The sequence below is a fragment of the Pseudopodoces humilis genome, chromosome 4, assembly GCF_049639895.1.
Source record: "Pseudopodoces humilis isolate 2021_Gansu_Grassland_sample_001 chromosome 4, ASM4963989v1, whole genome shotgun sequence".
In the NCBI taxonomy this organism is placed as follows: domain Eukaryota; kingdom Metazoa; phylum Chordata; class Aves; order Passeriformes; family Paridae; genus Pseudopodoces; species Pseudopodoces humilis.
Window position 1 is genome coordinate 8543809 of NC_142203.1, and position 23455 is coordinate 8567263.

General features: G+C 48.5%; 1 protein-coding gene across 1 annotated transcript in view; it reads right to left on the reverse strand.

Moving 5' to 3' along the window:
• Nucleotides 1-3544: 3544 nt before the first annotated feature.
• The window catches only part of LOC148184421 (serine/threonine-protein kinase PAK 3-like), a 72003-nt gene continuing 52092 nt past the window's right edge, over nt 3545-23455 (reverse strand). The window contains exons 2-13 of the mRNA XM_088054224.1: nt 12451-12783; nt 11943-12026; nt 11366-11537; nt 10998-11061; nt 10275-10323; nt 9423-9535; nt 8371-8488; nt 7425-7524; nt 6775-6971; nt 5205-5220; nt 4961-5082; nt 3545-3652 (exon numbers count right to left, since the gene is read on the reverse strand). Coding sequence (XP_087910350.1) covers nt 3545-3652; nt 4961-5082; nt 5205-5220; nt 6775-6971; nt 7425-7524; nt 8371-8488; nt 9423-9535; nt 10275-10323; nt 10998-11061; nt 11366-11537; nt 11943-12026; nt 12451-12783 — 1476 coding nt within the window. The remainder of the gene's footprint in view (nt 3653-4960; nt 5083-5204; nt 5221-6774; nt 6972-7424; nt 7525-8370; nt 8489-9422; nt 9536-10274; nt 10324-10997; nt 11062-11365; nt 11538-11942; nt 12027-12450; nt 12784-23455) is intronic.

Sequence of the window (23455 nt, forward strand, 5' to 3'; positions counted from 1 at the left end):
CAGCTTGTCTCTCCCCATTACTCATGTCAGATACACATCATAATTGTCCAAGTTTGAGTAGTCTTCTCCATGTAACACATACATCTGAGCAAAAGGTGTTCCTTTGCTCAGGAAAAAGGGGGGATTGGTACACATGATGGAAACAGTTATCTCCTGGCATGAGTCCGCTGTTACCACTTCAGGGATAACCTGATGCAGCAGCGGCGCAGCAGGAGCTGCCGAGACCATCTCCTTTCTGAGACCATGCTCCAGAGGAAGGGGCAGTTTGTAGCACTGTGAACTCACGTAGCCCAGATAGCAAACAGACACCAACAAAGAGATGGAAGGGGTTCTTTGTATGGAATTCCAGTGGGGTTTATTAAGGCACACACTGGAGGGATCTAGAGACAAAGAACCAAGAACAAAGGAGGGTCCAGGGCTTTATACAACCAGGGAAGGACAGAGCATCAGCACCGAGGGCCAATGGGTTGAGGGCAAAGGGGCGGTACAAAGGTGGGATCAAAGGGTAACAACCAACCAGGACCCAGGGGCAGAGTGACAGGGAACAGGAACCAATGGGGAAGACAGGAGTGGGGAACATTGTGGAACTGGGGTGGAGAACAGGGATGACATAACTCAGGGGCCAGAACAAAAGGGTGACATAACTTGAATGAGGTCGTTACAAACTGGGGTACATAAACTTTTAAGGAACTATAGAAAAACTTTTCCCTAAACAGAGGTCTTTTTGTGAAACAAAGCCTCTCCTCCATCCTTTCCCGTCTCAGCTGAGAAAGCTGTCACGGGGCTTCTGGTTCTGTTTTCTTGGTAATGCTGTAGTTATTGTTGTTTGTTTGCCTTGTAAAGAACTGTTATTCCTATCCCCAGATCTCTGCCTGAAAGCCCCTTGATTTCAGAATTATAATAATTCGGAGGGAGGGGGTCTACACTTGTTCATTCCAAGGGAGGCTCCTGCCCTCCCTAGCAGACAGCTGTCTTCTAAAACCGAGACATAAAATAATATAATTTAGTCAAAAAATACAATTTATATATATAATTTTGCAGTAATTAAGAATGATTAAAGCATAAGCAAAACTGACCAGGGTACAGGGAGGGCTTCTTACCACACCTCATGTACAAAACTGACCGGGGTATGCAGGGGGCTTCTTACCCTGCCTCACGTACAAAACAAAGCACTTTATGCTAAACTTACATACTGTATGCTTATACATATTCATTAATGTATCCCAAAAGTTTCCTCCTATTTCCCATTTTTCTGACTTTACTTCATTATTCTTCACAGTTCATGCCTCATTTGCTGTTAGGGAGTCTCCAGTCTTCTTTTGGGGGTCTTTGGACAAAGGCTTACACTCATCTTCGCTGTCCTCTGCATGGCCTCACAGGTTTGCGCATGTGTACTGAGTGTTGTGTTGGGTAAGTCTACTGATTAGTCTTACATTTAATGATTTTTACGCCCTATGCCTAAAGTCATTCTAATTTTGTCCATCTCGAGGCCATTTTCATCTTGGGACATCACTTACCTTCCAAACTACATCTTGTACCTCAATTTTAACATGTAACATCTGTGGAGGGGTACATCTGCCTTATAGCACTGATTCTTTTGATTGCTTCTAATAATAATTTTCCAAATAGTTACAATTCAGTCAGCATCAGAATCAATTCCATTTATTACAAGACTACAGGACAACATTCTGTAAGCAGAGGTCACATCCCAGGGCATCTTACTAACAACTTCCCCCACCAGCTCCTGGGGTGCAACAGGAAACAGCTGGAAAATGTTTCATTTGGACTTTTCTTACCTGCTCAATAGAAATTGCCAAATTGAAAGTCACCAAGCAGGGTCCAATCCCCACGGCCAGCTCAGGGTTAGAAAGGAGGCATTACTTTATTTCTGCTCTGGATGTGTGGGGAATCACTTCCCTAACTTGTGCACACCCAGCAATCTCACTGTTGAGGGTTAGGTGTCTTTTTGTTGTTGTTGTTGTTCTGGCCTGCCCGTGGAATTTTTACCCATTAGCTGCAGAGACAACCTAACTGTGGGTATTTAGTGGGTGCTCGACAAAGGACAAAGAGTGGCCGGGCCCAGGGGGGGAAGGGGGCAGGAAAAAAGGAGGGTGGGGACAGTTTTTGGCTGGCTTTCTTCGGTTTTGGGGAAAGACATTCGTTTGCTGGGTTGCGGAGCTGCTGCGGTGGGGAGAAGGGAATTTTTTGCCATCACCCAGACGGAGCTGCTGCTTCTTCTCCTTCTTCCCTCTTCGTTGGTGGCCTCACACCCCCTGTCCTGCCAGGACATGTGGCAGTGCCAGGTACTGCTGTGGAGCTGCATATCCACCTCATCCACCAGCCCAGGATCTCAGCTCATTCCTGCTGTTCCAGCCGACTGTTCCTCAGAGCCCTGCAGGAGCACCGGGACTGCCCGCCCGAGGGGGTTTGTGAAACAAAGCCTCTTCTCCATTCCATCTCAGCCGAGAAAGCTGTCACGGGGTCCCTGGTTCTGTTTTCTTGTTAATGCTGTAGTTATTGTTGTTTGTTTGCCTGGTTATACTAGTAAAGAACTGTTATTCCTATCCCCAGATCTCTGCCTGAAAGCCCCTTGATTTCAAAGTTATAAAAATTTGGAGGGAGGGGGGTCTACATTCTTTCATCCCAGAGGAAGCTCCTGCTCTCCCTAGCAGACACCTGTCTTCTAGAACTAAGACACTCACCTACTAGTTTGTATCCATGGAACTAAGACACATTCAATGCTTTGCTGAAACTCACAGGCTAAACACTACCTCAAATTAATGGACATATTTAAATCACTTCTCAGAATTTATTGACATGTGAGCAGGGCTGTCCTGAGGCTCTCTGGTAGAGAGCCAAGACCCATCTGGGGTTGCAAAGCAAATTTATTCCATTAGTTGCAGTAGCACATAGTACATGCCAACCCCTGGATTCCAAAAACCCGCTGAGCAGAAGGAGATGAAGAATGGTGCTCAGCGGGAGGGGCAGGTAGGCAGTGCACTTTCAGGACATCCCCTGCATCAAAACAGTCTGCATCTCATCCTTCTCACTCCTCCAGCCCAGAACCAGACCTTATATCTCCTGCTCAGGAGTGCAATTTTCCCAGTGACAGCATCAGCTCCCACATGGCCGGCACGTGAGATGAGACCAGGATGGCTCAGAATACCAACTCCATGCCAACAATGCCTCCATTATGCACTATTCCTCTTTCAAAAGTTAACTGCCCACCCATTGACCAATACATTGTTTCTCTTGCAAGGGTCAAGTTCCCACCTGTTAAACTATATAGTTTCCTTGAGATTTCTGAAAGAGTCAGAAGGAGGAGAATCTTCCAAATGAGTTGATGTTTCAGAAAACTTTATTTATTTGTAATCCTACTCTACAATCCTACACAACATGCTACACTACAGTCCTCCTACTCAGGAATCCTACTCTATAATCCTACTCTACCATCCTACACTACATCCTACACTATAATCCTACTACCTGACAATCCTGCTTTACAAAACTACTCGTCAATCCTACGCTACAGTTCTACTCTACACTAGTTATGAAGACAGTGTCTTCTGTCACACTTCTTCTTCTTGTTCCTCACTGAAATGACGAGTGGTGACAGGGTGGATGCTGGCTTGGCTGATGTTACAAATGGATGCTGTCCAAAGGAAAAAAAACAACAAAAAGCATTAAACCATGACTTTCCAAGCTCAGTGCTTCACAGGCTCACTCAGGATTCCTCTGCTTCCTAGAAAGACCCAGAAAGGGGGCAGACAAGACCATCTGCACCTCCATCTTCATGTGCAGTACCTTGCCATCACAGACACACCTGGCCCAGAGTCCCACTCATCCGTGAATTCTGGTGTCTAAACTTGATGGGACTTTTTCCCCGCCAGTGCTCTAGAAATGGTGCTTTCTGTCCCTGGGGTTTCTACCTTTCAGGAAACTCCAAAGCCTCACATAGATCCCTCTCTTTGAAAAACAGGCACTGTGCTAATTTCCACAGGCAGACAGAGCAGTGTCTACCTTTCCATGCCCTACCCCTCCAGTGCTGGATGGCACCTTCCTTCCCAGCAGGGACAGCCAAGTGGCACTAGGTCCTGCAGTTCCCTCTCTGCCACACAACCTGGCAGTAACCCTGGGGCAGTTGCTCTCTGCTTGACCGTGCCAGGCTGAGGATGGGGCAGGGACAAGTCCCACTCAGTTGTCCCTGTTTGCACGGCAGAAACCTCTAAGAGAGGGGCAGGGAGAACAAACCAGGGCCCCTCGGAGGTTCACAGTGAGCCCTCGACAGCCCCTCCTTCCCACAGCCAAATCTCTGACTGCTCGGCCGGGACTGGTTTCCTTGGCTTCCTCCACCACCATTTCACACCTCTGTAATCTGGATTTCTCTATTTCAATTCTCTTGCCTTTAGATAAAACTGAACAGCCCACCAAATTACAGAACAGGGCAACAGAAACAGTCTGAGGACAGAGCACCTCTCCTCTGAGGACAGGCTGAGAGACCTGGAGTTATTCAGCCTGAAGAAGAATAGACCCCAGGGAGACATCTTTGCCACTTTCCAAATCTTCAAACTGGCTTTGGAGGGAGTGTGGGACATCTTTTTGAACAGGTCCAGTTACAACAGGATGTGGGCTAATATTTTTAAGAAAAAGGGGAGCAAGTCAGCTCCCCTAAGGTCTAAGGAAGAACTTCACTCAGACCATGGTGCAACACTAGCACAGGTTGCCCTAAGAGCTTGTAGGTGCCCCATCCCTGGAACCATTCCAGGTTAGGTGGGAAGGGGCTCTGAGCATCCTGATCCCTTTAAAGATCTCTCTGCTCATTGCAGGGCACTTGGATCAGGTGACCTTTACAGGTCCCTACAGGTGAGGAGGAGGAAGGCTCATCTGATGCCTTGGATTGCAGTGGAGGAGGAGCCCATCCCTTGGACACTGTTTCACCTGCAGCCCCTCAGCATTTTACCTGCAGGAGCTCCTTGGCAGACCAGCGCCGTGCCTCGTCTGTCTGCAGGCAGCAGCACAGGAAATCACACAGGCATGGTGAGAATAGGTTGTGCTGCCGCAGCTTTGGTCTCCCTCCCGTGGCTATCCGTTGGTGCTGGAGAAAAAGGAAACACAAGGCTCCACCTGTTTCTTTCCCATCTGTAACTGCTCTCCCAGAGCCCATTGTTTAAGCTCCACTCTGCACTGGCAGTTTCTGCCATAGCAGAGAGGTAGAGATGACTGTCCTATACCAAGAAAAAACCTAATCCCAATGCAGCTTTTCCAACATCCAGCAGATCTTGCCTTGGCAGCTGATTTCATTGACTGAACTAGTTATGGGAACTACGTCACCAAAAGCATGTTTCCTTCTCTGAGCATTCACACCAGCTTGACATATTTTGTCATATGACTATTTTGGAGACTTAGCTATACTAACTCTACTGCTTCCAAGGATTATTACATGAATAATCTCTGCAGTGCTTGTTGGTCCCTTAAGCACAGCTGTCAGAAAACAAAACTCATCAAGCTTTTGCCGCTGTTGTTCTCGAAAACAATGGTAATTGGAAGAAAAGAAAGGAAATCCACCAGGCATTCCTCAGGCAAGGAAACAAGCATTTGGAATCTCATATTCAACACAGAGACATTAAGATGCCTGCACAAATGTATTGGGATGAAAATGCCAGTTTGGGCACAAAGGGGCACACAGGGGCTGCCTGCAGCTCTGTGTCTCAGCAGTCTGCAGGTTTCTGCAGCTTCTTTATGTGGCAAAAGGAAACTTCTCATGGTCAACACAGAAGAAGGAGAAGTGCCATCCCTATGGTAACCCTCTGCTCATTTGGATACTCAAGTCAATGCATTCAGGAAATGCCAATGCATTCCACAAAGTGTCAGGCAAGAAATGGGAGGTTTTTGCAAGTTCTCCATGACACCAGGCTCTGGCATGGTCTCCATAAAAGCACCCATCCCAATGCTAACAGCTCTGTCCTGGTGGCACTGAAGTAGATGGTGGCCAAAGAGACTTTGTTATCATGTGTTCTTCAATCCACAGGAAACCTCCCAATCCTAAACCAGCCAACACCTTCCCCTTGAGTAAAAGTAATTCTTGCAGCTTTCTTTCCTTTTCCCACATCACCAGAGATCACAAAGGAGGTTTTATTCTGTCCCTGTGGAGCTGAGCTCAGCCACAGGACATGGTGGGGAGCTGGAGTCCTCACTGGCACTGGCACTGTGCAACCCAGGGATGGCCCTGCTCCTGTGCTAAAGGAACAGCACCGGCGTCAACCACACACATTGGATCCCGGCCCCAGGCACCTGACTGTGAGTTCATCCACTTGTTAGACTACCAAGAAACAGACAAGGGTGCTTTTTCTTTCTCTTTCTCTTTTTTCTTTTTCTACTTCTATTTCTTTTCCTTTTCCTCTTTTCTTACTTTTTCCGTAAAACTGAAACTGGGAAGATTCAACCTCCATTTTGAAAGATATTCATCACATATCTTACTGTTCCACTGAAATATTCTTGTCCTTCAGAGACAAAGCTCCAACAGTGTTCAAAAAGCAAAGGAGAAATGTCAGGAATGGCTGAAGGACAAAATGGCACGTTTCTGAACTGGTACCTGCCACTTCTCTTCTGATGCAACCAAACCTACAGCAGATGCTGATGTGCTACAGGGACATTTTTAGAAGGGGACCTTGGTGGAAGTAGTGCCAGCAGATGACAATGGCATTTTGTCCAGTGGCACACAGAACATGGGACAGGTGAGAAAGTCAGCAGGATCAGTGAGTATTTTCTCCTTACCAAGACAGGAATTTCATTCCAGGAAGGAACTTCTCGTTCCACCATTTCGATGCCCACGATTCCGAAAGACCATATGTCCATTTTGGGGCCATATGGTTGACCTGTCACGACTTCAGGCATCCTGCACCCAGAAGTGCCGGCCACTGAGCACCGTCTACTCTGCTCAGGGGTGAGCTGAGCAGAAAGGCCAAAGTCAGCTGTGGAGAAAACAACACACCATGAAAGATAGCTCCAATTAGGAAACCAAGCAAAAGAATTGCCCACTCCCAATCTCAGAATGTGTTGTTGAATCTCCTGGAGAACTTTCCATTCTAGGTTTCCTTGGAGCCTTAGCCAAGGAAGTATGGTATTGGCCACCTCCCAAAAAACCCAGGGTTTTAAACGCTGCTCACAGCAGTGGCCTTTATTCCCCTGGAGGTTCAGATTGTTGCTCCCTCCCTCTGGTAGGGACACACATACACAGACCAATGCCACTCTTGACTGTTTGTGCTTCGTTATCATACCTCTCTGCACATTTGCAACTGAGCCCTCAGCCCACATCAGGGCCCCTGCACTACCAGCAGCACCAATTTTGGGGAGCTGGCAGTCACTGAAAGCAGCCCCACACCCCACATCCCTGGAAGGCTGAACCTGACCAAGAATACACTGACCCAGCTTGACAGAGCCGTCCGTTCTGAGAAGGATGTTGCAGCTCTTCACATCGCGATGGATCACATGGTTGGAATGAAGAAAATCCAGTCCTTGCAGGCACTGAGAGAGAAAACAGAAACAGGGGGGCAAAAATTATGGATGTGATTTCATCACACAAGCAAGGAAACAGCTGTAAAAATTCCCTTTCCAGGGGAATGGGAAGTAATGGCAGAACACAGTGCCACTGAGAGGAAGAGCCTGCTGCTGCAAGAGTAGCAGAGCAGGACCTTTGTCAGGAAAGGCATGCCAGCTTTTGAAACAGCAGCAGCAACTGCTGTTGCAGACTGTCCCCTGCAAACCAGGCAGAGTGACTGCAGCAGCAGTGGATGTCCTCTCCCCATCCAGAGGACAAAGGAAGGCTCTCCAAGACAGAAAAAGTCCCTCCCTTTGGTGTGAAGTGGATCACTTTTGGGTGGCAGGCTGCATGACAAAGGATTTATTGCTGGCCTCAGCAGAGACTTGGAAGTATCACATCAGTCACCTGCCAGAAGCAAACAGCATTTTGGCAGCACTACTACCCTTTCCAGCTGAGGACTGTGAGAAATGAGTCACTTTTTCTTCTCTGCTGTTCATTTCAAATCCTGCCAACCAGCACCTTTGCTTTTACAGGCAGGGAATGCAGTGCAGACAGGCTCAAGATAAACGTTTAGAGAGGCAAGGTGGAGAACAACAAATCCAAATACAAGCAACAGAGCTAGAATACAACAGCAGGAGATAAGAATACAAGAAGTGAGTACAATGAGTGTAGGGGCACTGGCAGACAGTTCACTTGAGATGTTCTTGCTTGCCCATAGCATACCAGCAACACAGAAACAAAGCCTGGCACATGAAATCACTCCCATTCAGAGTCCCAGTTCCACAGACAATCCTGCCCAAACCCTTGGAAGTATAGATGGGATCACTGACCTCCCGACTGATGGCTGCCATCTCGTCTTCAGACAGGTGGGTCTGGCTTATAACATCACTCAGAGTGCCTCCGTCCATGTACTCCATCACCAGCCACAATTGCTCATCCACAAGGTAGCTGGAAGAAGGAAACAAGTACATGGAGATATGCATGCATGGCTACTTTGGTTTCTTGGTTGAGTCTTGTTTCTAGGTGTCTTTGTGACAAGGACAGAATAACAGGAATAGCCATCCCCTCTAGGCTGTGCAGTGTTTGCAATCTGTCTCAAGAAAAAAGACACAAACTGCAAAAAGGAGATGTCTTTAGGTGGCCAGCAAGTGAAAAATGCAGCTTAGTAACAGATAAGAAATCCTGTCACGCCAGGTGGTTCTGGAAACAAGCACCTAGTCTTTCTGGCATGGACAGCAATGGAAAAAAGGGGACCCAATTCAAGGGAAATCCTTGTTTGTTTATCCGCACATAAGAAATCATTTGAAAAAAATCAAGCCCCAAAAGAATGTGGTGAGTACGTGAACTTACAGGCTATTGATTTAGTAAGATATGACTGAGCCGGGTTTTTGAGCAATTCTCAAACTACATGTGCCAGAGAAGACTCATGCAGACAAGATGCACTCTCTACCGATACACTGGAGATGAGCAATGTCAGGAAAATAAATTCACAAACACCAAAGGTTTATGTCCAAAAATTTTGAATAAAGGGAGGGACTGTGGGACATTCCCCTGGGATCTCTCAAATTTTTGGAGGGCACAGCCTCCTTTTCATCCTCATTTGCCAGCCACATGTCCCTTCTCTCTTTCCCTATTGGCTGAGGAACTTGAGCAGTACAGACTTCCCAGAATGCCTAATACCTAAGATTCCCCTCCAATGTATAACACCCCACGTAATTCTTAACTCTTGTGGAATTTATGGTGTTTTCCCATGTCCTCCCAGCAATAATAATTTACCAGTAATTAACAGCTCAATTTTCTGCCAGTGTCCAAAGCGGGTTTTTACCTTGCATGTCTGCAGTATATAAACAAACATTCATGGGCAAAAAGCACAACAACTCACCTGTCTAAACAGGTAACCACATTGGGATTCCTATTCTTCTTCAGGACCATGAGTTCATTGACTCTTAGTCCCTTCTTCCTCAGTCCTTGGAGATTTATTTTCTTTATGGCCACCTAAAATGACAATGAAAATCAGTAACTTAAGAAGCTGGTGGCACAAGACCACAACGCACACGGCGCGAGTGATTTTGCAGTGACACAGCCGAGCTGTGCCAAAGAGCCTTTGGTTAGACATTGGAGTAATTAGGAACTGACATTCCAACAGCCCAATTCTCTGCTCCCTTGGGGGCCAGTGACAGGACACATGGCCAGTGACATTTTGCCTTGCCCACTTGGCAACAAAGATGTCCCAACTATCACCCACAAAGCTCTGACCACACTCTTTTCTGCTCAGTCTGGGATTCAGAAGAAACACTCCATCCCTCAGTTGTCAGTGGATACACCGTGTGCTATGGGCAGGGCTTGGGGCTTTTAGGAGCACCTTGCAGATCTCTCCCTGCATGTGGCTCCCAAGTGCAGCACTGCAGGTGGCTAAGCAGCTACCAGTAACATTCAGATATATTTGCTGGTAGTCAGAAATGAGGATTCAGGACTCTGAATTGTAGCCTCAAAGAGCAGTGAGATGCCTTAAGGCATCACCTTTGTTTTAGCAATTGAGAGCAAGTGGGCTCCTTGCCTTCCTACTGGCAGCTGAGAAGGACAAAGACTGTCCCAAGTGCAATTTGCAGGCTGGCACCAGTCTGTGCTTCTTGTGCCTTTGCTGCACAGCTCTACCCAAAGTTCCAGCCACAGCTCCCATCAGTGGGGAAACGCCTCAAGAGCAGCAGAGTCTGTGAGTGCTGGTGATATTTACCTCTCCTCCTGTGGCAGTGTCGAGTGCTCTACAAACTTTTCCAAAAGTCCTAGAAACAAAACAGCAGCAAAGAAAGGAGAAGCCACTTAGATCTTGGACTGAAAGCCAAACCACATAGGATTTCCTATGCAAGTGGCTAAAAGCTGCAGGATGCAGGAGGGGCCTATCAGAAGGCAGATGATGCATTTTCCCCTCAAATCCATGGGCAATGGGCCAGTTCCTGAAGTGTTGCGCTTTCCTGCCTCAGCTCAAAAAGACAGCTTATTCCTTCATCTCAGCTATCAGTTTCTAAACTGGGCAGTTCTAACCCTGAGCATGGAGTATTTCCTTTAGCAAACTCTTGAAAAGAAATGCTCCTGAGACCTGTTATCTGACACCTCTCATTGGCGGTAGCTTCTTCTCCTTTTATTAGTGTGGATGTATGATTTGGAGATATGCAAAAATGCTAAAGAAATTAACACCGAGCTGTCCCACACTTGAGAGACAAGGCTGTCTTCTTCCACATCCTCCTCCTTGCCGCAGGCAAGACCATGGCAGCATGGAGTTGTCTTTGACAATGCCTTCTGACCACACTTGCCAATTTGAGCCAGCACTGAGAGATGGGACAATCTATCCCCAGTGTCTGAACATGTTTGCAGCTTGTCTGTCTTCACACTTGATAGATACTACACTAGAAGAACACCTGGCCCATGGTTTTGGAGAAGTAACTGGGGTTGGACTCACCCACTGCCAATATTTTCCAGTTCAGTGTACTTCGTCGTGGGATTTTCCATGTTCACCATTTTCCCTGAGGGAAACAAAATGCAAGATGCTCACTTTAAAGCAGAGATCCCAGCTTCCAGGAGATACAAAAGGCAGCCCCAGTGCCTGGGGCTCTGAACCCTTTGTGGCTGGGTAACAGCAACAGGAACCACACAGACAGCTCTGCAGCACAGACAGATGGGCAGCACAGAGACTCATTTTCTACAGGAGTTCCTGTGGGGAGTCCAAAATGTCCCTGTGACATCAAACTGTGGAGGATCATTTGGTACAGCTTTGCTGGCACTGCACACAATACACTGTCCCTTGGACAAGAAATACACAAAACATACTCAGTAGCTCCAGGGAGTCATCGTCGCTCTTGTGTTGCTGAGCAGCAGCTGTGTCAGTGCTGGACATGAACAATCTGCCTGGGCTCCGCTTCTCAGGCTGGGGACCAAATGCCTCTTTACAGAGGCTGCAGGAGCCTCCTGCAGCAGGTTCAGTGACAGAGCCTGTGTAAATCTGAGACAAGAAATGAGTTTGTGTCAGAAAGCTGGCTGGCAGAGATTACCCTGAGATCCCATTTCAAGTGCAAGCCCTCAGCAAGATGCTGTCAGCCATATACAGAGCTCTTAAGATAGATGTTTGGATGTCCACTTCTCAAACTGCATGGGTCAAAAACAAAGATTGATTTTACTTAAGTTCATGGCCAGATTCATGTTAAATTTTTGCGGATTTTCCTAAGGATGGCTGCAACAATGACCGTTCCACTTCCTCACAAGTATTCCCTTCCCCATCCAAGGGCTACAGAAACACTTGTAATTCCTTGTTCAACTGTTCTACATCCTCCCGCTGAGTGCACTTTTCCTGCACCTTCTTTGACACATGCTGAATCCGCAGCTTCTCTGATTTTGGCCGTTCCTGTGCCTCACATCCACCTTGGGACTCTTCATCTCCACTCATTTGTTGGAAGCCTTCGCAGCCTGGCTGGTGAGATGTCAACACTTCCACCTCAAGTCAAACAGAGCAAAACAGTCAGAGACTACAGCTTGGCCCTGTCAGCCAAGAGTCATTGACTGTGAGGAAAGGGACAGGGCAGGTTTATAAGGGCCACAGACAGCTTGTTTCAATCCCCCCTCTGGGTCACCATGTTCTCCTGTAAAAACACCTCAAGAAACAAGGCCAGCAGGAAGAGGCCAGCAGGAATCAATTAGGATGACTACTGGCCAAAAGGCCAAAGGATTAGTCCCATTGCTCAGGGCAATATTTGAGAGTCAGCACACCAGGAAATGCCCTTCAGAGTGACTGTGATAGACACTACAGCAGGATGGCACTCAGAGGCATCCCACTACCCCTCTATGCTCTGCAGTGGAAAGGTGAGAAGGGCAGAAAACACCAGGTTGCTGACTGCAGTGTCTATTGCTGTTTCACTCACTTGCTTCTGTAGAGTCTGAGGGAGGGGACTAAATTTCTCTCTGATGATTTGCATTTCTTCCTCCATCAACTTCTCCCTTGCGTTGAACTTAGCTTTGGTTTCATGCAGCCGGGCTTGCAGCTTTTCCTTGATGTCTTGTAAAAAGCAAGAGAGTGGAAGTTTCGTGAATGGAGTGGCTGCCATTCTTTCACTCTCCTGGTCTTGTTGATTGCCCTTCTGCTGAAGAACTCTCGTCTTCTCTTGGATGGTTCTTATGTCTTCCTTGTGCCTCCTCTTCACTACCACGTTACTCTGAGCTTCAGGCAACTCTGCTTCCGGCTCTGCCTTGATGCACTGTACGCAAAAATGGAGAACAAGTGACTTGAAGCTTCCATCAGGCTCAGCTTTTTCCTCTTTCACCCTCAAAGTCACACTCATTCAGTCACTTCTTTCTGCTTCCCCCCCATCTCTGCTTCCTCTGCAACCCTCCTGTCCCAGTACTGATCTCCGCAGATTACAAGGCTCTGTGTTTTCAGTGCCTAGGGGACTCCTGGCCTCCTCAGTCCTTCTAGCTTGTTCTTTGCCCATGGGGAGACACAGATTCCAAAGTGACACTGGCAGTACAGTCAGGGTCCATCTGGGCCTGAATCCCCAACAGACTCTTGAGCAGCTGACAGGAAATGCGTGCCATTTCTCAAGGATCTGCTGAGGACCTCCCTCCCCTTCTGCTCTGTCCTCTTTGTCTTGCCATAGTCACTCACACTCAGCCCTGTCCCACAGCTCCATCCTGGCTCTGCAGGTGGCTTCCTGTGTGATTTCATCCCTTGTGAGAGACACTTGTGGAGTTCATGTTCTCTTCAGGCCTGCACCACCATTCCTGCCTTTCTGACATCTACACTCTTGTTAGAAATCCTGGTCATTCAGGAGATAAGGATGTGTGCAATTTGATCTTCTGATGGAGGTCAGAGAGCCCCTATGGCCACCTGAGTATATGGAAGAGGACCAAGGTGTTTATCCTCCCTCTTTTGTCAGCTGAGAATTCTGAGCAGCACTAACAGAGATCCTCCAAAGGCCCCATCAACAAAAGAATTGACACACCCCTAGGGATGCCAATGAAGGAAACCATGTGTCATGTAATGCATGTATGGTCAGAGTCACCAAAAACCACCTACAACATGGAAGAGTTACACCTCACTAGGACAGGCAAAAATTTAAAGAATAAATTGGGGACTCAGCGCAGAAGAGACTAGTGCAGGAAAAAAGCTCTGAGGGGAAAAAAACCAACCAGGTCTACAGGGAGAAAAACCTCTGCCTGCTCAAGACAGATAGATAGATAGATGGATAGATAGATAGATAGATAGATAGATAGATAGATAGATAGATAGATAGATAATAGCTCTCAGATACAGAGATCTGATTATTACAGATAAACTGCCTTTACTATCCTTTCTGTCCCTACAAACATCAACATTGTAGCCAGTGCCCTGATCAGCAGCAATGCTGAACTTGCTCTCCTGTTGCTTCAATAAACCACACTCTTGGGGAATCTGGAGCACGCTGGTTCTTACGGAATGTGATCAGACCCAGAGCACTGCTCTGGGAACTGCACTCTTTGTCCATCTGTGCTCAGACAAGTTCTTCTTTTGGACTCACCCACACTGATGGTGCCTAAAGTGGCTGTAACCAGAAGCAAAGCCCAGCCCCTCCCAGTTCCACTGATCTCTGAGGACCAGCTGGAGTGCAAGGACACTGATTACCTGCCCAATTCCCAAACACAACACATACGGATCTCATGCCAGGGGCTGGAATGAGAGCTGCCAATGACACGAACACTGTTAATCAGAAAGTAAAGTCCAAGCACCTACAATTGGCCAAGAACCAGAACAACTCATTCTGCACCAAAATCCCAGCCTAAAAGGAAGTGTTCTGCTAAACTACTCCATAGATCAGAGCTGCGACGGGGAAAACTAAAATTATATCAGAAATTCTTCCAATCCTGGAACAAAAGCAAGAAATATTTAGAAAAAAAATTTGTTAAGGGGAAAAAGAAAAAATAAAGAAGTCCTCACCTCGTAAAAAACAGCAAAGGAATAAAAGAAGGAAATAATTTCACTAGCTAAAATATATCAAACACTTAGATACACTCAGGGCATGCTGAACGTCCCTCATCAGCCTCAAGTTCTGAAGACCACTACAACCTTAGTACATCCATATAGGACCTGTTGTCCACAGCCTTCCCCAGTGCCCTTGTCCTTCTCTGGACACGCTCCAGCCCCTCAATGACTTTCTGATCAGAGGGGCCCAGGACTGGACACAGCACTCCAGCTGCGGCCACGGCGCTGCCCAGCACAGGGGGACGCTCACTGCCCTGCTCCTGCCGCCCCACTATTGCTCACACATGGCCAGCACGCCCCAGGCCTTCTTGGCCACCTGGGCCCAAGCTGGCTCACGTTCAGCTGCTGTTGAGCGGCACCCCTGGCTGCTTTGGGCCCAGGCAGCCGCCCGGGCACCACCTTACACATTTGACTTCAAAGACAGCATGCAGAATTTGGAGACGCCTTTCCTGTTCTTTCTTACCAACACAAGACAGCACAAAAAGACTTGCAGAGTCACCCCACAGTCGAGGCTTCAAAGCAGCTTTCAAAGCTGCAGTCATCACCACAAAATGTATCCACACAAGTTTGCCACTTCTGCTTTTAGCCTCAGAGGAAGGCTTCAGAACCACGCAGTTTGTTTCTTTGGCCACATCAAACAAGAATCGCCTCCCCCAGTTTCATGGACAAGACAATCAGTGCCCAGCAGCAGCTTAACAAAAGCCAAAAGACAGATGGGCCAACAGACTCTGTAAAAATGAAGAATTACTCCAGACAACTGCAGAACACTTCCACTGGCCGTACACAGGGCTCCAAAAAGGGAAAGCAAACAAACCAGACCCGTTGAGGCCCACAACTCCCACCTGTGCCCTTGGCCATGGCATTGCAGAAGCCAAGAGACAGAGCTGCACTGAGCCAAGCAGCCACATGCTCACCCGCAGATGAGCACCAGCGCTTTGGTGCCTCAGCACGACAGCTCAAAGCCCAATCCCCAGCTGTCTTGTGCTGGAGGGAATGGCTAGGTGCTGCCAGGACCCCAGCCCTCAGCACCCTCAGCCTCCAACAGCAAGCGCTGGCTGGCCAGAAACTTGCAGCTCTGCCCCGCCACTAAAGACAGCTCCACCCAGAACTGGCACTTACTGTCTGGGATGGCTCCGCCTCTTCGGTGAGCACAGCTGGACGTTTCAGCTCCTCTTGCTCAGTTTCCCCCTCTTTGGCTCCTTCTCCAGGTGCAGAGGGAGCCAGGGCTGAAACTGCTCTTGGTTCTGGGCTCTGTGGAAAGAGACAAGCACAAGGGACAGGCCGTTACTTCTCACTTCCAACTTTCTTGCTTTTCACATCTCCAGCCAACCTGCTCTACTCAGGAGAAATCATCAGCTTGCACAGCAAAGGGATCCTAAGTCGCTCCCTTTAAATGAAAAAAAGGGCTAATTCAAGCCTACTGCATATGGCTCTGAATTCCATATTCCTCCTTGGCTACTAGCAGCAAGCAACATTCCCTGGGCAAAACAAGGCTTGTAGTTCTCTAAAGCCCTGACATAGAAAAGGAGGAAATAGTGCACAATGCCTGCGCAGTTCCTACTGGAGATCTGCAAAGCTAAAAGTGTATGGGAATCTCACCCAGTGCTGGAAAAGTGCAGCAAAGCCTGTGCAGAAGTAACTTGCTTTGCTGGAGCAAGGGAATAAGGAACCGGCCTTCTCCCCCTAGCAAAACAACAAACCAACAGATGAAAGTGTCACCTGCTCCAGTGTCTAAGGTACTTGGAAGCAGGGAGGGGATCTTTGCCAGGGAAACGGCCCTTGTGGCGAGCACTGTCACGTAGGGATTGCTGGAAGTCTGCCTGATGCTCCCTCATCAGCCTGCCTGTCTGACACCAGGCCAAAGCTCCCTCCGCACCTCCTCACTGGACTTGACCTTGTAGTGGTTGACATTTGCTAATTTTACTTTTCTGGCTAATGTACTGAAGAACGACGTGGCTTTTAGCACACGCTACAATCATCAGGGAACTTACTCCTTTTTTTTTTTTCTTTCTTCTTTTTGGGGGGGGGAGAGGAGTTATGCATTAGGAGTAGGTTAAAACAGGTTGAAAACTTAGCCAGAAAAAAGAAACTTTATTATCAGGATTGCAAGTATAAGAAACCAGAATAAAACTCCTAGATACTTTTCCGCCCCCTACCCAACTTTTTCTTCTCCTAACTGGCTACGCAGACACAAAACTTGGGATGGTAAAGCAGAACTAACTATACACTAGTCTTATATGAGTTTTTGTAGGGGGAGGAGGGGGCGTTTTGGTTATGGTAGGGAGACTTGTTTAGAGAAAAGCAGGTTCTTGGTGTTTTTTCATTACCAGGAATCGCAGGAGCCCTGGAAAATTTTGCTATCCTCATATCCTTCGCATTTTCACAGCTTTCTTACAAGTGTGTTTATGGGCTAGGAACTCATGGGGTATTATTTTATGGATGAGTTGTTTAAAGGCAAAGGTTTTTCTTCGTTGGTTTTTGCAATCATCTCTGGAAACAGAGCCTTTTTTCTTCTCTCCCTGGGCGCAAAGGATTTGCATCACTCTCCTCTCTTTCTCTCTGTAAAGTTTTGATGGGGCTACAGCTTCTTTAACATTTGCTTGGCCTTATTAATGGATATTTTGGTTCAGATTTACAGTCTCAATACTTCATCCCCCCCCCTACTCTCATGAATTCAAGGAGATCTTGTAGTATATTATTGTTTATTTCTATGGTACTACCGAAAGAATATTTTAGTCCTATTTGCCATTTTCTCATCCCTCTTTGATTTCAGCTTTGACTCATTCTTTCATTGACTTCAAGGTTTTTAGGTTGCTTTTTCCCATGTTGTCACTGTCCTTTTCTCTCCCTGGAGAGAAGAACGAGGTCTGGAGGTCTCATCTGCCTATTTGAAAGGGTTCCATTTTTTATCTAGTGGCCGCAGCAGGCATGGTGCTGGATGTCAGGCCACTCTGGGCACCTCTCTGCCCTGGCAGGGGAAGTAGGCTCGGCCTGGAGCTGTCAAGCGCCACGGAGGACTCAGCGTCGGCAAGATGTCAGCAGCCGTGGCCAGGCCCAGCCTGGGGCCGGGCTCCTGCCGCCTCCATTCCTCGCCCGGGAGCCGCTGGCGTCCGGCCCGGCCTCCCCCAGGCCGCACAGGCCGTGGGCGAGCAGGGCCGGCCTCACCACAGCTCTGCTACCTCCTGGGTCCGGAAGCAAAAAGGGGGAGTTCCCAGGCTCGTGCATTTTACACTGGTGCATTCCCAGGGGCAGATTGGATTTTTCAGTGCTGTTGTCAAATGTTGTCACTTCTCACAACTAGATAACTATTGGCTTCTTTTAGGCACAGAGGAAGTGCCCAGCACCATCTCACAAAGAAATCACTTTTCCCCTGTGTTCCTTACGTCTTTCCCCAAATAACTATTAAAATCAAACTACCACAGTCATCCACAGCCTTCCCCAGTGCCCTTGTCCTTCTCTGGACACGCTCCAGCCCCTCAATGACTTTCTGATCAGAGGGGCCCAGGACTGGACACAGCACTCCAGCTGCGGCCGCGGCGCTGCCCAGCACAGGGGGACGCTCACTGCCCTGCTCCTGCCGCCCCACTATTGCTCACACATGGCCAGCACGCCCCAGGCCTTCTTGGCCACCTGGGCCCAAGCTGGCTCACGTTCAGCTGCTGTCGAGCGGCACCCCTGGCTGCTTTGGGCCCAGGCAGCCGCCCGGGCACCACCTTACACATTTGACTTCAAAGACAGCATGCAGAATTTGGAGACGCCTTTCCTGTTCTTTCTTACCAACACAAGACAGCACAAAAAGACTTGCAGAGTCACCCCACAGTCGAGGCTTCAAAGCAGCTTTCAAAGCTGCAGTCATCACCACAAAATGTATCCACACAAGTTTGCCACTTCTGCTTTTAGCCTCAGAGGAAGGCTTCAGAACCACGCAGTTTGTTTCTTTGGCCACATCAAACAAGAATCGCCTCCCCCAGTTTCATGGACAAGACAATCAGTGCCCAGCAGCAGCTTAACAAAAGCCAAAAGACAGATGGGCCAACAGACTCTGTAAAAATGAAGAATTACTCCAGACAACTGCAGAACACTTCCACTGGCCGTACACAGGGCTCCAAAAAGGGAAAGCAAACAAACCAGACCCGTTGAGGCCCACAACTCCCACCTGTGCCCTTGGCCATGGCATTGCAGAAGCCAAGAGACAGAGCTGCACTGAGCCAAGCAGCCACATGCTCACCCGCAGATGAGCACCAGCGCTTTGGTGCCTCAGCACGACAGCTCAAAGCCCAATCCCCAGCTGTCTTGTGCTGGAGGGAATGGCTAGGTGCTGCCCAGGACCCCAGCCCTCAGCACCCTCAGCCTCCAACAGCAAGCGCTGGCTGGCCAGAAACTTGCAGCTCTGCCCCGCCACTAAAGACAGCTCCACCCAGAACTGGCACTTACTGTCTGGGATGGCTCCGCCTCTTCGGTGAGCACAGCTGGACGTTTCAGCTCCTCTTGCTCAGTTTCCCCCTCTTTGGCTCCTTCTCCAGGTGCAGAGGGAGCCAGGGCTGAAACTGCTCTTGGTTCTGGGCTCTGTGGAAAGAGACAAGCACAAGGGACAGGCCGTTACTTCTCACTTCCAACTTTCTTGCTTTTCACATCTCCAGCCAACCTGCTCTACTCAGGAGAAATCATCAGCTTGCACAGCAAAGGGATCCTAAGTCGCTCCCTTTAAATGAAAAAAAGGGCTAATTCAAGCCTACTGCATATGGCTCTGAATTCCATATTCCTCCTTGGCTACTAGCAGCAAGCAACATTCCCTGGGCAAAACAAGGCTTGTAGTTCTCTAAAGCCCTGACATAGAAAAGGAGGAAATAGTGCACAATGCCTGCGCAGTTCCTACTGGAGATCTGCAAAGCTAAAAGTGTATGGGAATCTCACCCAGTGCTGGAAAAGTGCAGCAAAGCCTGTGCAGAAGTAACTTGCTTTGCTGGAGCAAGGGAATAAGGAACCGGCCTTCTCCCCCTAGCAAAACAACAAACCAACAGATGAAAGTGTCACCTGCTCCAGTGTCTAAGGTACTTGGAAGCAGGGAGGGGATCTTTGCCAGGGAAACGGCCCTTGTGGCGAGCACTGTCACGTAGGGATTGCTGGAAGTCTGCCTGATGCTCCCTCATCAGCCTGCCTGTCTGACACCAGGCCAAAGCTCCCTCCGCACCTCCTCACTGGACTTGACCTTGTAGTGGTTGACATTTGCTAATTTTACTTTTCTGGCTAATGTACTGAAGAACGACGTGGCTTTTAGCACACGCTACAATCATCAGGGAACTTACTCCTTTTTTTTTTTTCTTTCTTTTTTTTGGGGGGGGGAGAGGAGTTATGCATTAGGAGTAGGTTAAAACAGGTTGAAAACTTAGCCAGAAAAAAGAAACTTTATTATCAGGATTGCAAGTATAAGAAACCAGAATAAAACTCCTAGATACTTTTCCGCCCCCTACCCAACTTTTTCTTCTCCTAACTGGCTACGCAGACACAAAACTTGGGATGGTAAAGCAGAACTAACTATACACTAGTCTTATATGAGTTTTTGTAGGGGGAGGAGGGGGCGTTTTGGTTATGGTAGGGAGACTTGTTTAGAGAAAAGCAGGTTCTTGGTGTTTTTTCATTACCAGGAATCGCAGGAGCCCTGGAAAATTTTGCTATCCTCATATCCTTCGCATTTTCACAGCTTTCTTACAAGTGTGTTTATGGGCTAGGAACTCATGGGGTATTATTTTATGGATGAGTTGTTTAAAGGCAAAGGTTTTTCTTCGTTGGTTTTTGCAATCATCTCTGGAAACAGAGCCTTTTTTCTTCTCTCCCTGGGCGCAAAGGATTTGCATCACTCTCCTCTCTTTCTCTCTGTAAAGTTTTGATGGGGCTACAGCTTCTTTAACATTTGCTTGGCCTTATTAATGGATATTTTGGTTCAGATTTACAGTCTCAATACTTCATCCCCCCCCTACTCTCATGAATTCAAGGAGATCTTGTAGTATATTATTGTTTATTTCTATGGTACTACCGAAAGAATATTTTAGTCCTATTTGCCATTTTCTCATCCCTCTTTGATTTCAGCTTTGACTCATTCTTTCATTGACTTCAAGGTTTTTAGGTTGCTTTTTCCCATGTTGTCACTGTCCTTTTCTCTCCCTGGAGAGAAGAACGAGGTCTGGAGGTCTCATCTGCCTATTTGAAAGGGTTCCATTTTTTATCTAGTGGCCGCAGCAGGCATGGTGCTGGATGTCAGGCCACTCTGGGCACCTCTCTGCCCTGGCAGGGGAAGTAGGCTCGGCCTGGAGCTGTCAAGCGCCACGGAGGACTCAGCGTCGGCAAGATGTCAGCAGCCGTGGCCAGGCCCAGCCTGGGGCCGGGCTCCTGCCGCCTCCATTCCTCGCCCGGGAGCCGCTGGCGTCCGGCCCGGCCTCCCCCAGGCCGCACAGGCCGTGGGCGAGCAGGGCCGGCCTCACCACAGCTCTGCTACCTCCTGGGTCCGGAAGCAAAAAGGGGGAGTTCCCAGGCTCGTGCATTTTACACTGGTGCATTCCCAGGGGCAGATTGGATTTTTCAGTGCTGTTGTCAAATGTTGTCACTTCTCACAACTAGATAACTATTGGCTTCTTTTAGGCACAGAGGAAGTGCCCAGCACCATCTCACAAAGAAATCACTTTTCCCCTGTGTTCCTTACGTCTTTCCCCAAATAACTATTAAAATCAAACTACCACAGTCATCCACAGCCTTCCCCAGTGCCCTTGTCCTTCTCTGGACACGCTCCAGCCCCTCAATGACTTTCTGATCAGAGGGGCCCAGGACTGGACACAGCACTCCAGCTGCGGCCACGCGGCGCTGCCCAGCACAGGGGGACGCTCACTGCCCTGCTCCTGCCGCCCCACTATTGCTCACACATGGCCAGCACGCCCCAGGCCTTCTTGGCCACCTGGGCCCAAGCTGGCTCACGTTCAGCTGCTGTCGAGCGGCACCCCTGGCTGCTTTGGGCCCAGGCAGCCGCCCGGGCACCACCTTACACATTTGACTTCAAAGACAGCATACAGAATTTGGAGACGCCTTTCCTGTTCTTTCTTACCAACACAAGACAGCACAAAAAGACTTGCAGAGTCACCCCACAGTCGAGGCTTCAAAGCAGCTTTCAAAGCTGCAGTCATCACCACAAAATGTATCCACACAAGTTTGCCACTTCTGCTTTTAGCCTCAGAGGAAGGCTTCAGAACCACGCAGTTTGTTTCTTTGGCCACATCAAACAAGAATCGCCTCCCCCAGTTTCATGGACAAGACAATCAGTGCCCAGCAGCAGCTTAACAAAAGCCAAAAGACAGATGGGCCAACAGACTCTGTAAAAATGAAGAATTACTCCAGACAACTGCAGAACACTTCCACTGGCCGTACACAGGGCTCCAAAAAGGGAAAGCAAACAAACCAGACCCGTTGAGGCCCACAACTCCCACCTGTGCCCTTGGCCATGGCATTGCAGAAGCCAAGAGACAGAGCTGCACTGAGCCAAGCAGCCACATGCTCACCCGCAGATGAGCACCAGCGCTTTGGTGCCTCAGCACGACAGCTCAAAGCCCAATCCCCAGCTGTCTTGTGCTGGAGGGAATGGCTAGGTGCTGCCAGGACCCCAGCCCTCAGCACCCTCAGCCTCCAACAGCAAGCGCTGGCTGGCCAGAAACTTGCAGCTCTGCCCCGCCACTAAAGACAGCTCCACCCAGAACTGGCACTTACTGTCTGGGATGGCTCCGCCTCTTCGGTGAGCACAGCTGGACGTTTCAGCTCCTCTTGCTCAGTTTCCCCCTCTTTGGCTCCTTCTCCAGGTGCAGAGGGAGCCAGGGCTGAAACTGCTCTTGGTTCTGGGCTCTGTGGAAAGAGACAAGCACAAGGGACAGGCCGTTACTTCTCACTTCCAACTTTCTTGCTTTTCACATCTCCAGCCAACCTGCTCTACTCAGGAGAAATCATCAGCTTGCACAGCAAAGGGATCCTAAGTCGCTCCCTTTAAATGAAAAAAAGGGCTAATTCAAGCCTACTGCATATGGCTCTGAATTCCATATTCCTCCTTGGCTACTAGCAGCAAGCAACATTCCCTGGGCAAAACAAGGCTTGTAGTTCTCTAAAGCCCTGACATAGAAAAGGAGGAAATAGTGCACAATGCCTGCGCAGTTCCTACTGGAGATCTGCAAAGCTAAAAGTGTATGGGAATCTCACCCAGTGCTGGAAAAGTGCAGCAAAGCCTGTGCAGAAGTAACTTGCTTTGCTGGAGCAAGGGAATAAGGAACCGGCCTTCTCCCCCTAGCAAAACAACAAACCAACAGATGAAAGTGTCACCTGCTCCAGTGTCTAAGGTACTTGGAAGCAGGGAGGGGATCTTTGCCAGGGAAACGGCCCTTGTGGCGAGCACTGTCACGTAGGGATTGCTGGAAGTCTGCCTGATGCTCCCTCATCAGCCTGCCTGTCTGACACCAGGCCAAAGCTCCCTCCGCACCTCCTCACTGGACTTGACCTTGTAGTGGTTGACATTTGCTAATTTTACTTTTCTGGCTAATGTACTGAAGAACGACGTGGCTTTTAGCACACGCTACAATCATCAGGGAACTTACTCCTTTTTTTTTTTTCTTTCTTTTTTTTGGGGGGGGGAGAGGAGTTATGCATTAGGAGTAGGTTAAAACAGGTTGAAAACTTAGCCAGAAAAAAGAAACTTTATTATCAGGATTGCAAGTATAAGAAACCAGAATAAAACTCCTAGATACTTTTCCGCCCCCTACCCAACTTTTTCTTCTCCTAACTGGCTACGCAGACACAAAACTTGGGATGGTAAAGCAGAACTAACTATACACTAGTCTTATATGAGTTTTTGTAGGGGGAGGAGGGGGCGTTTTGGTTATGGTAGG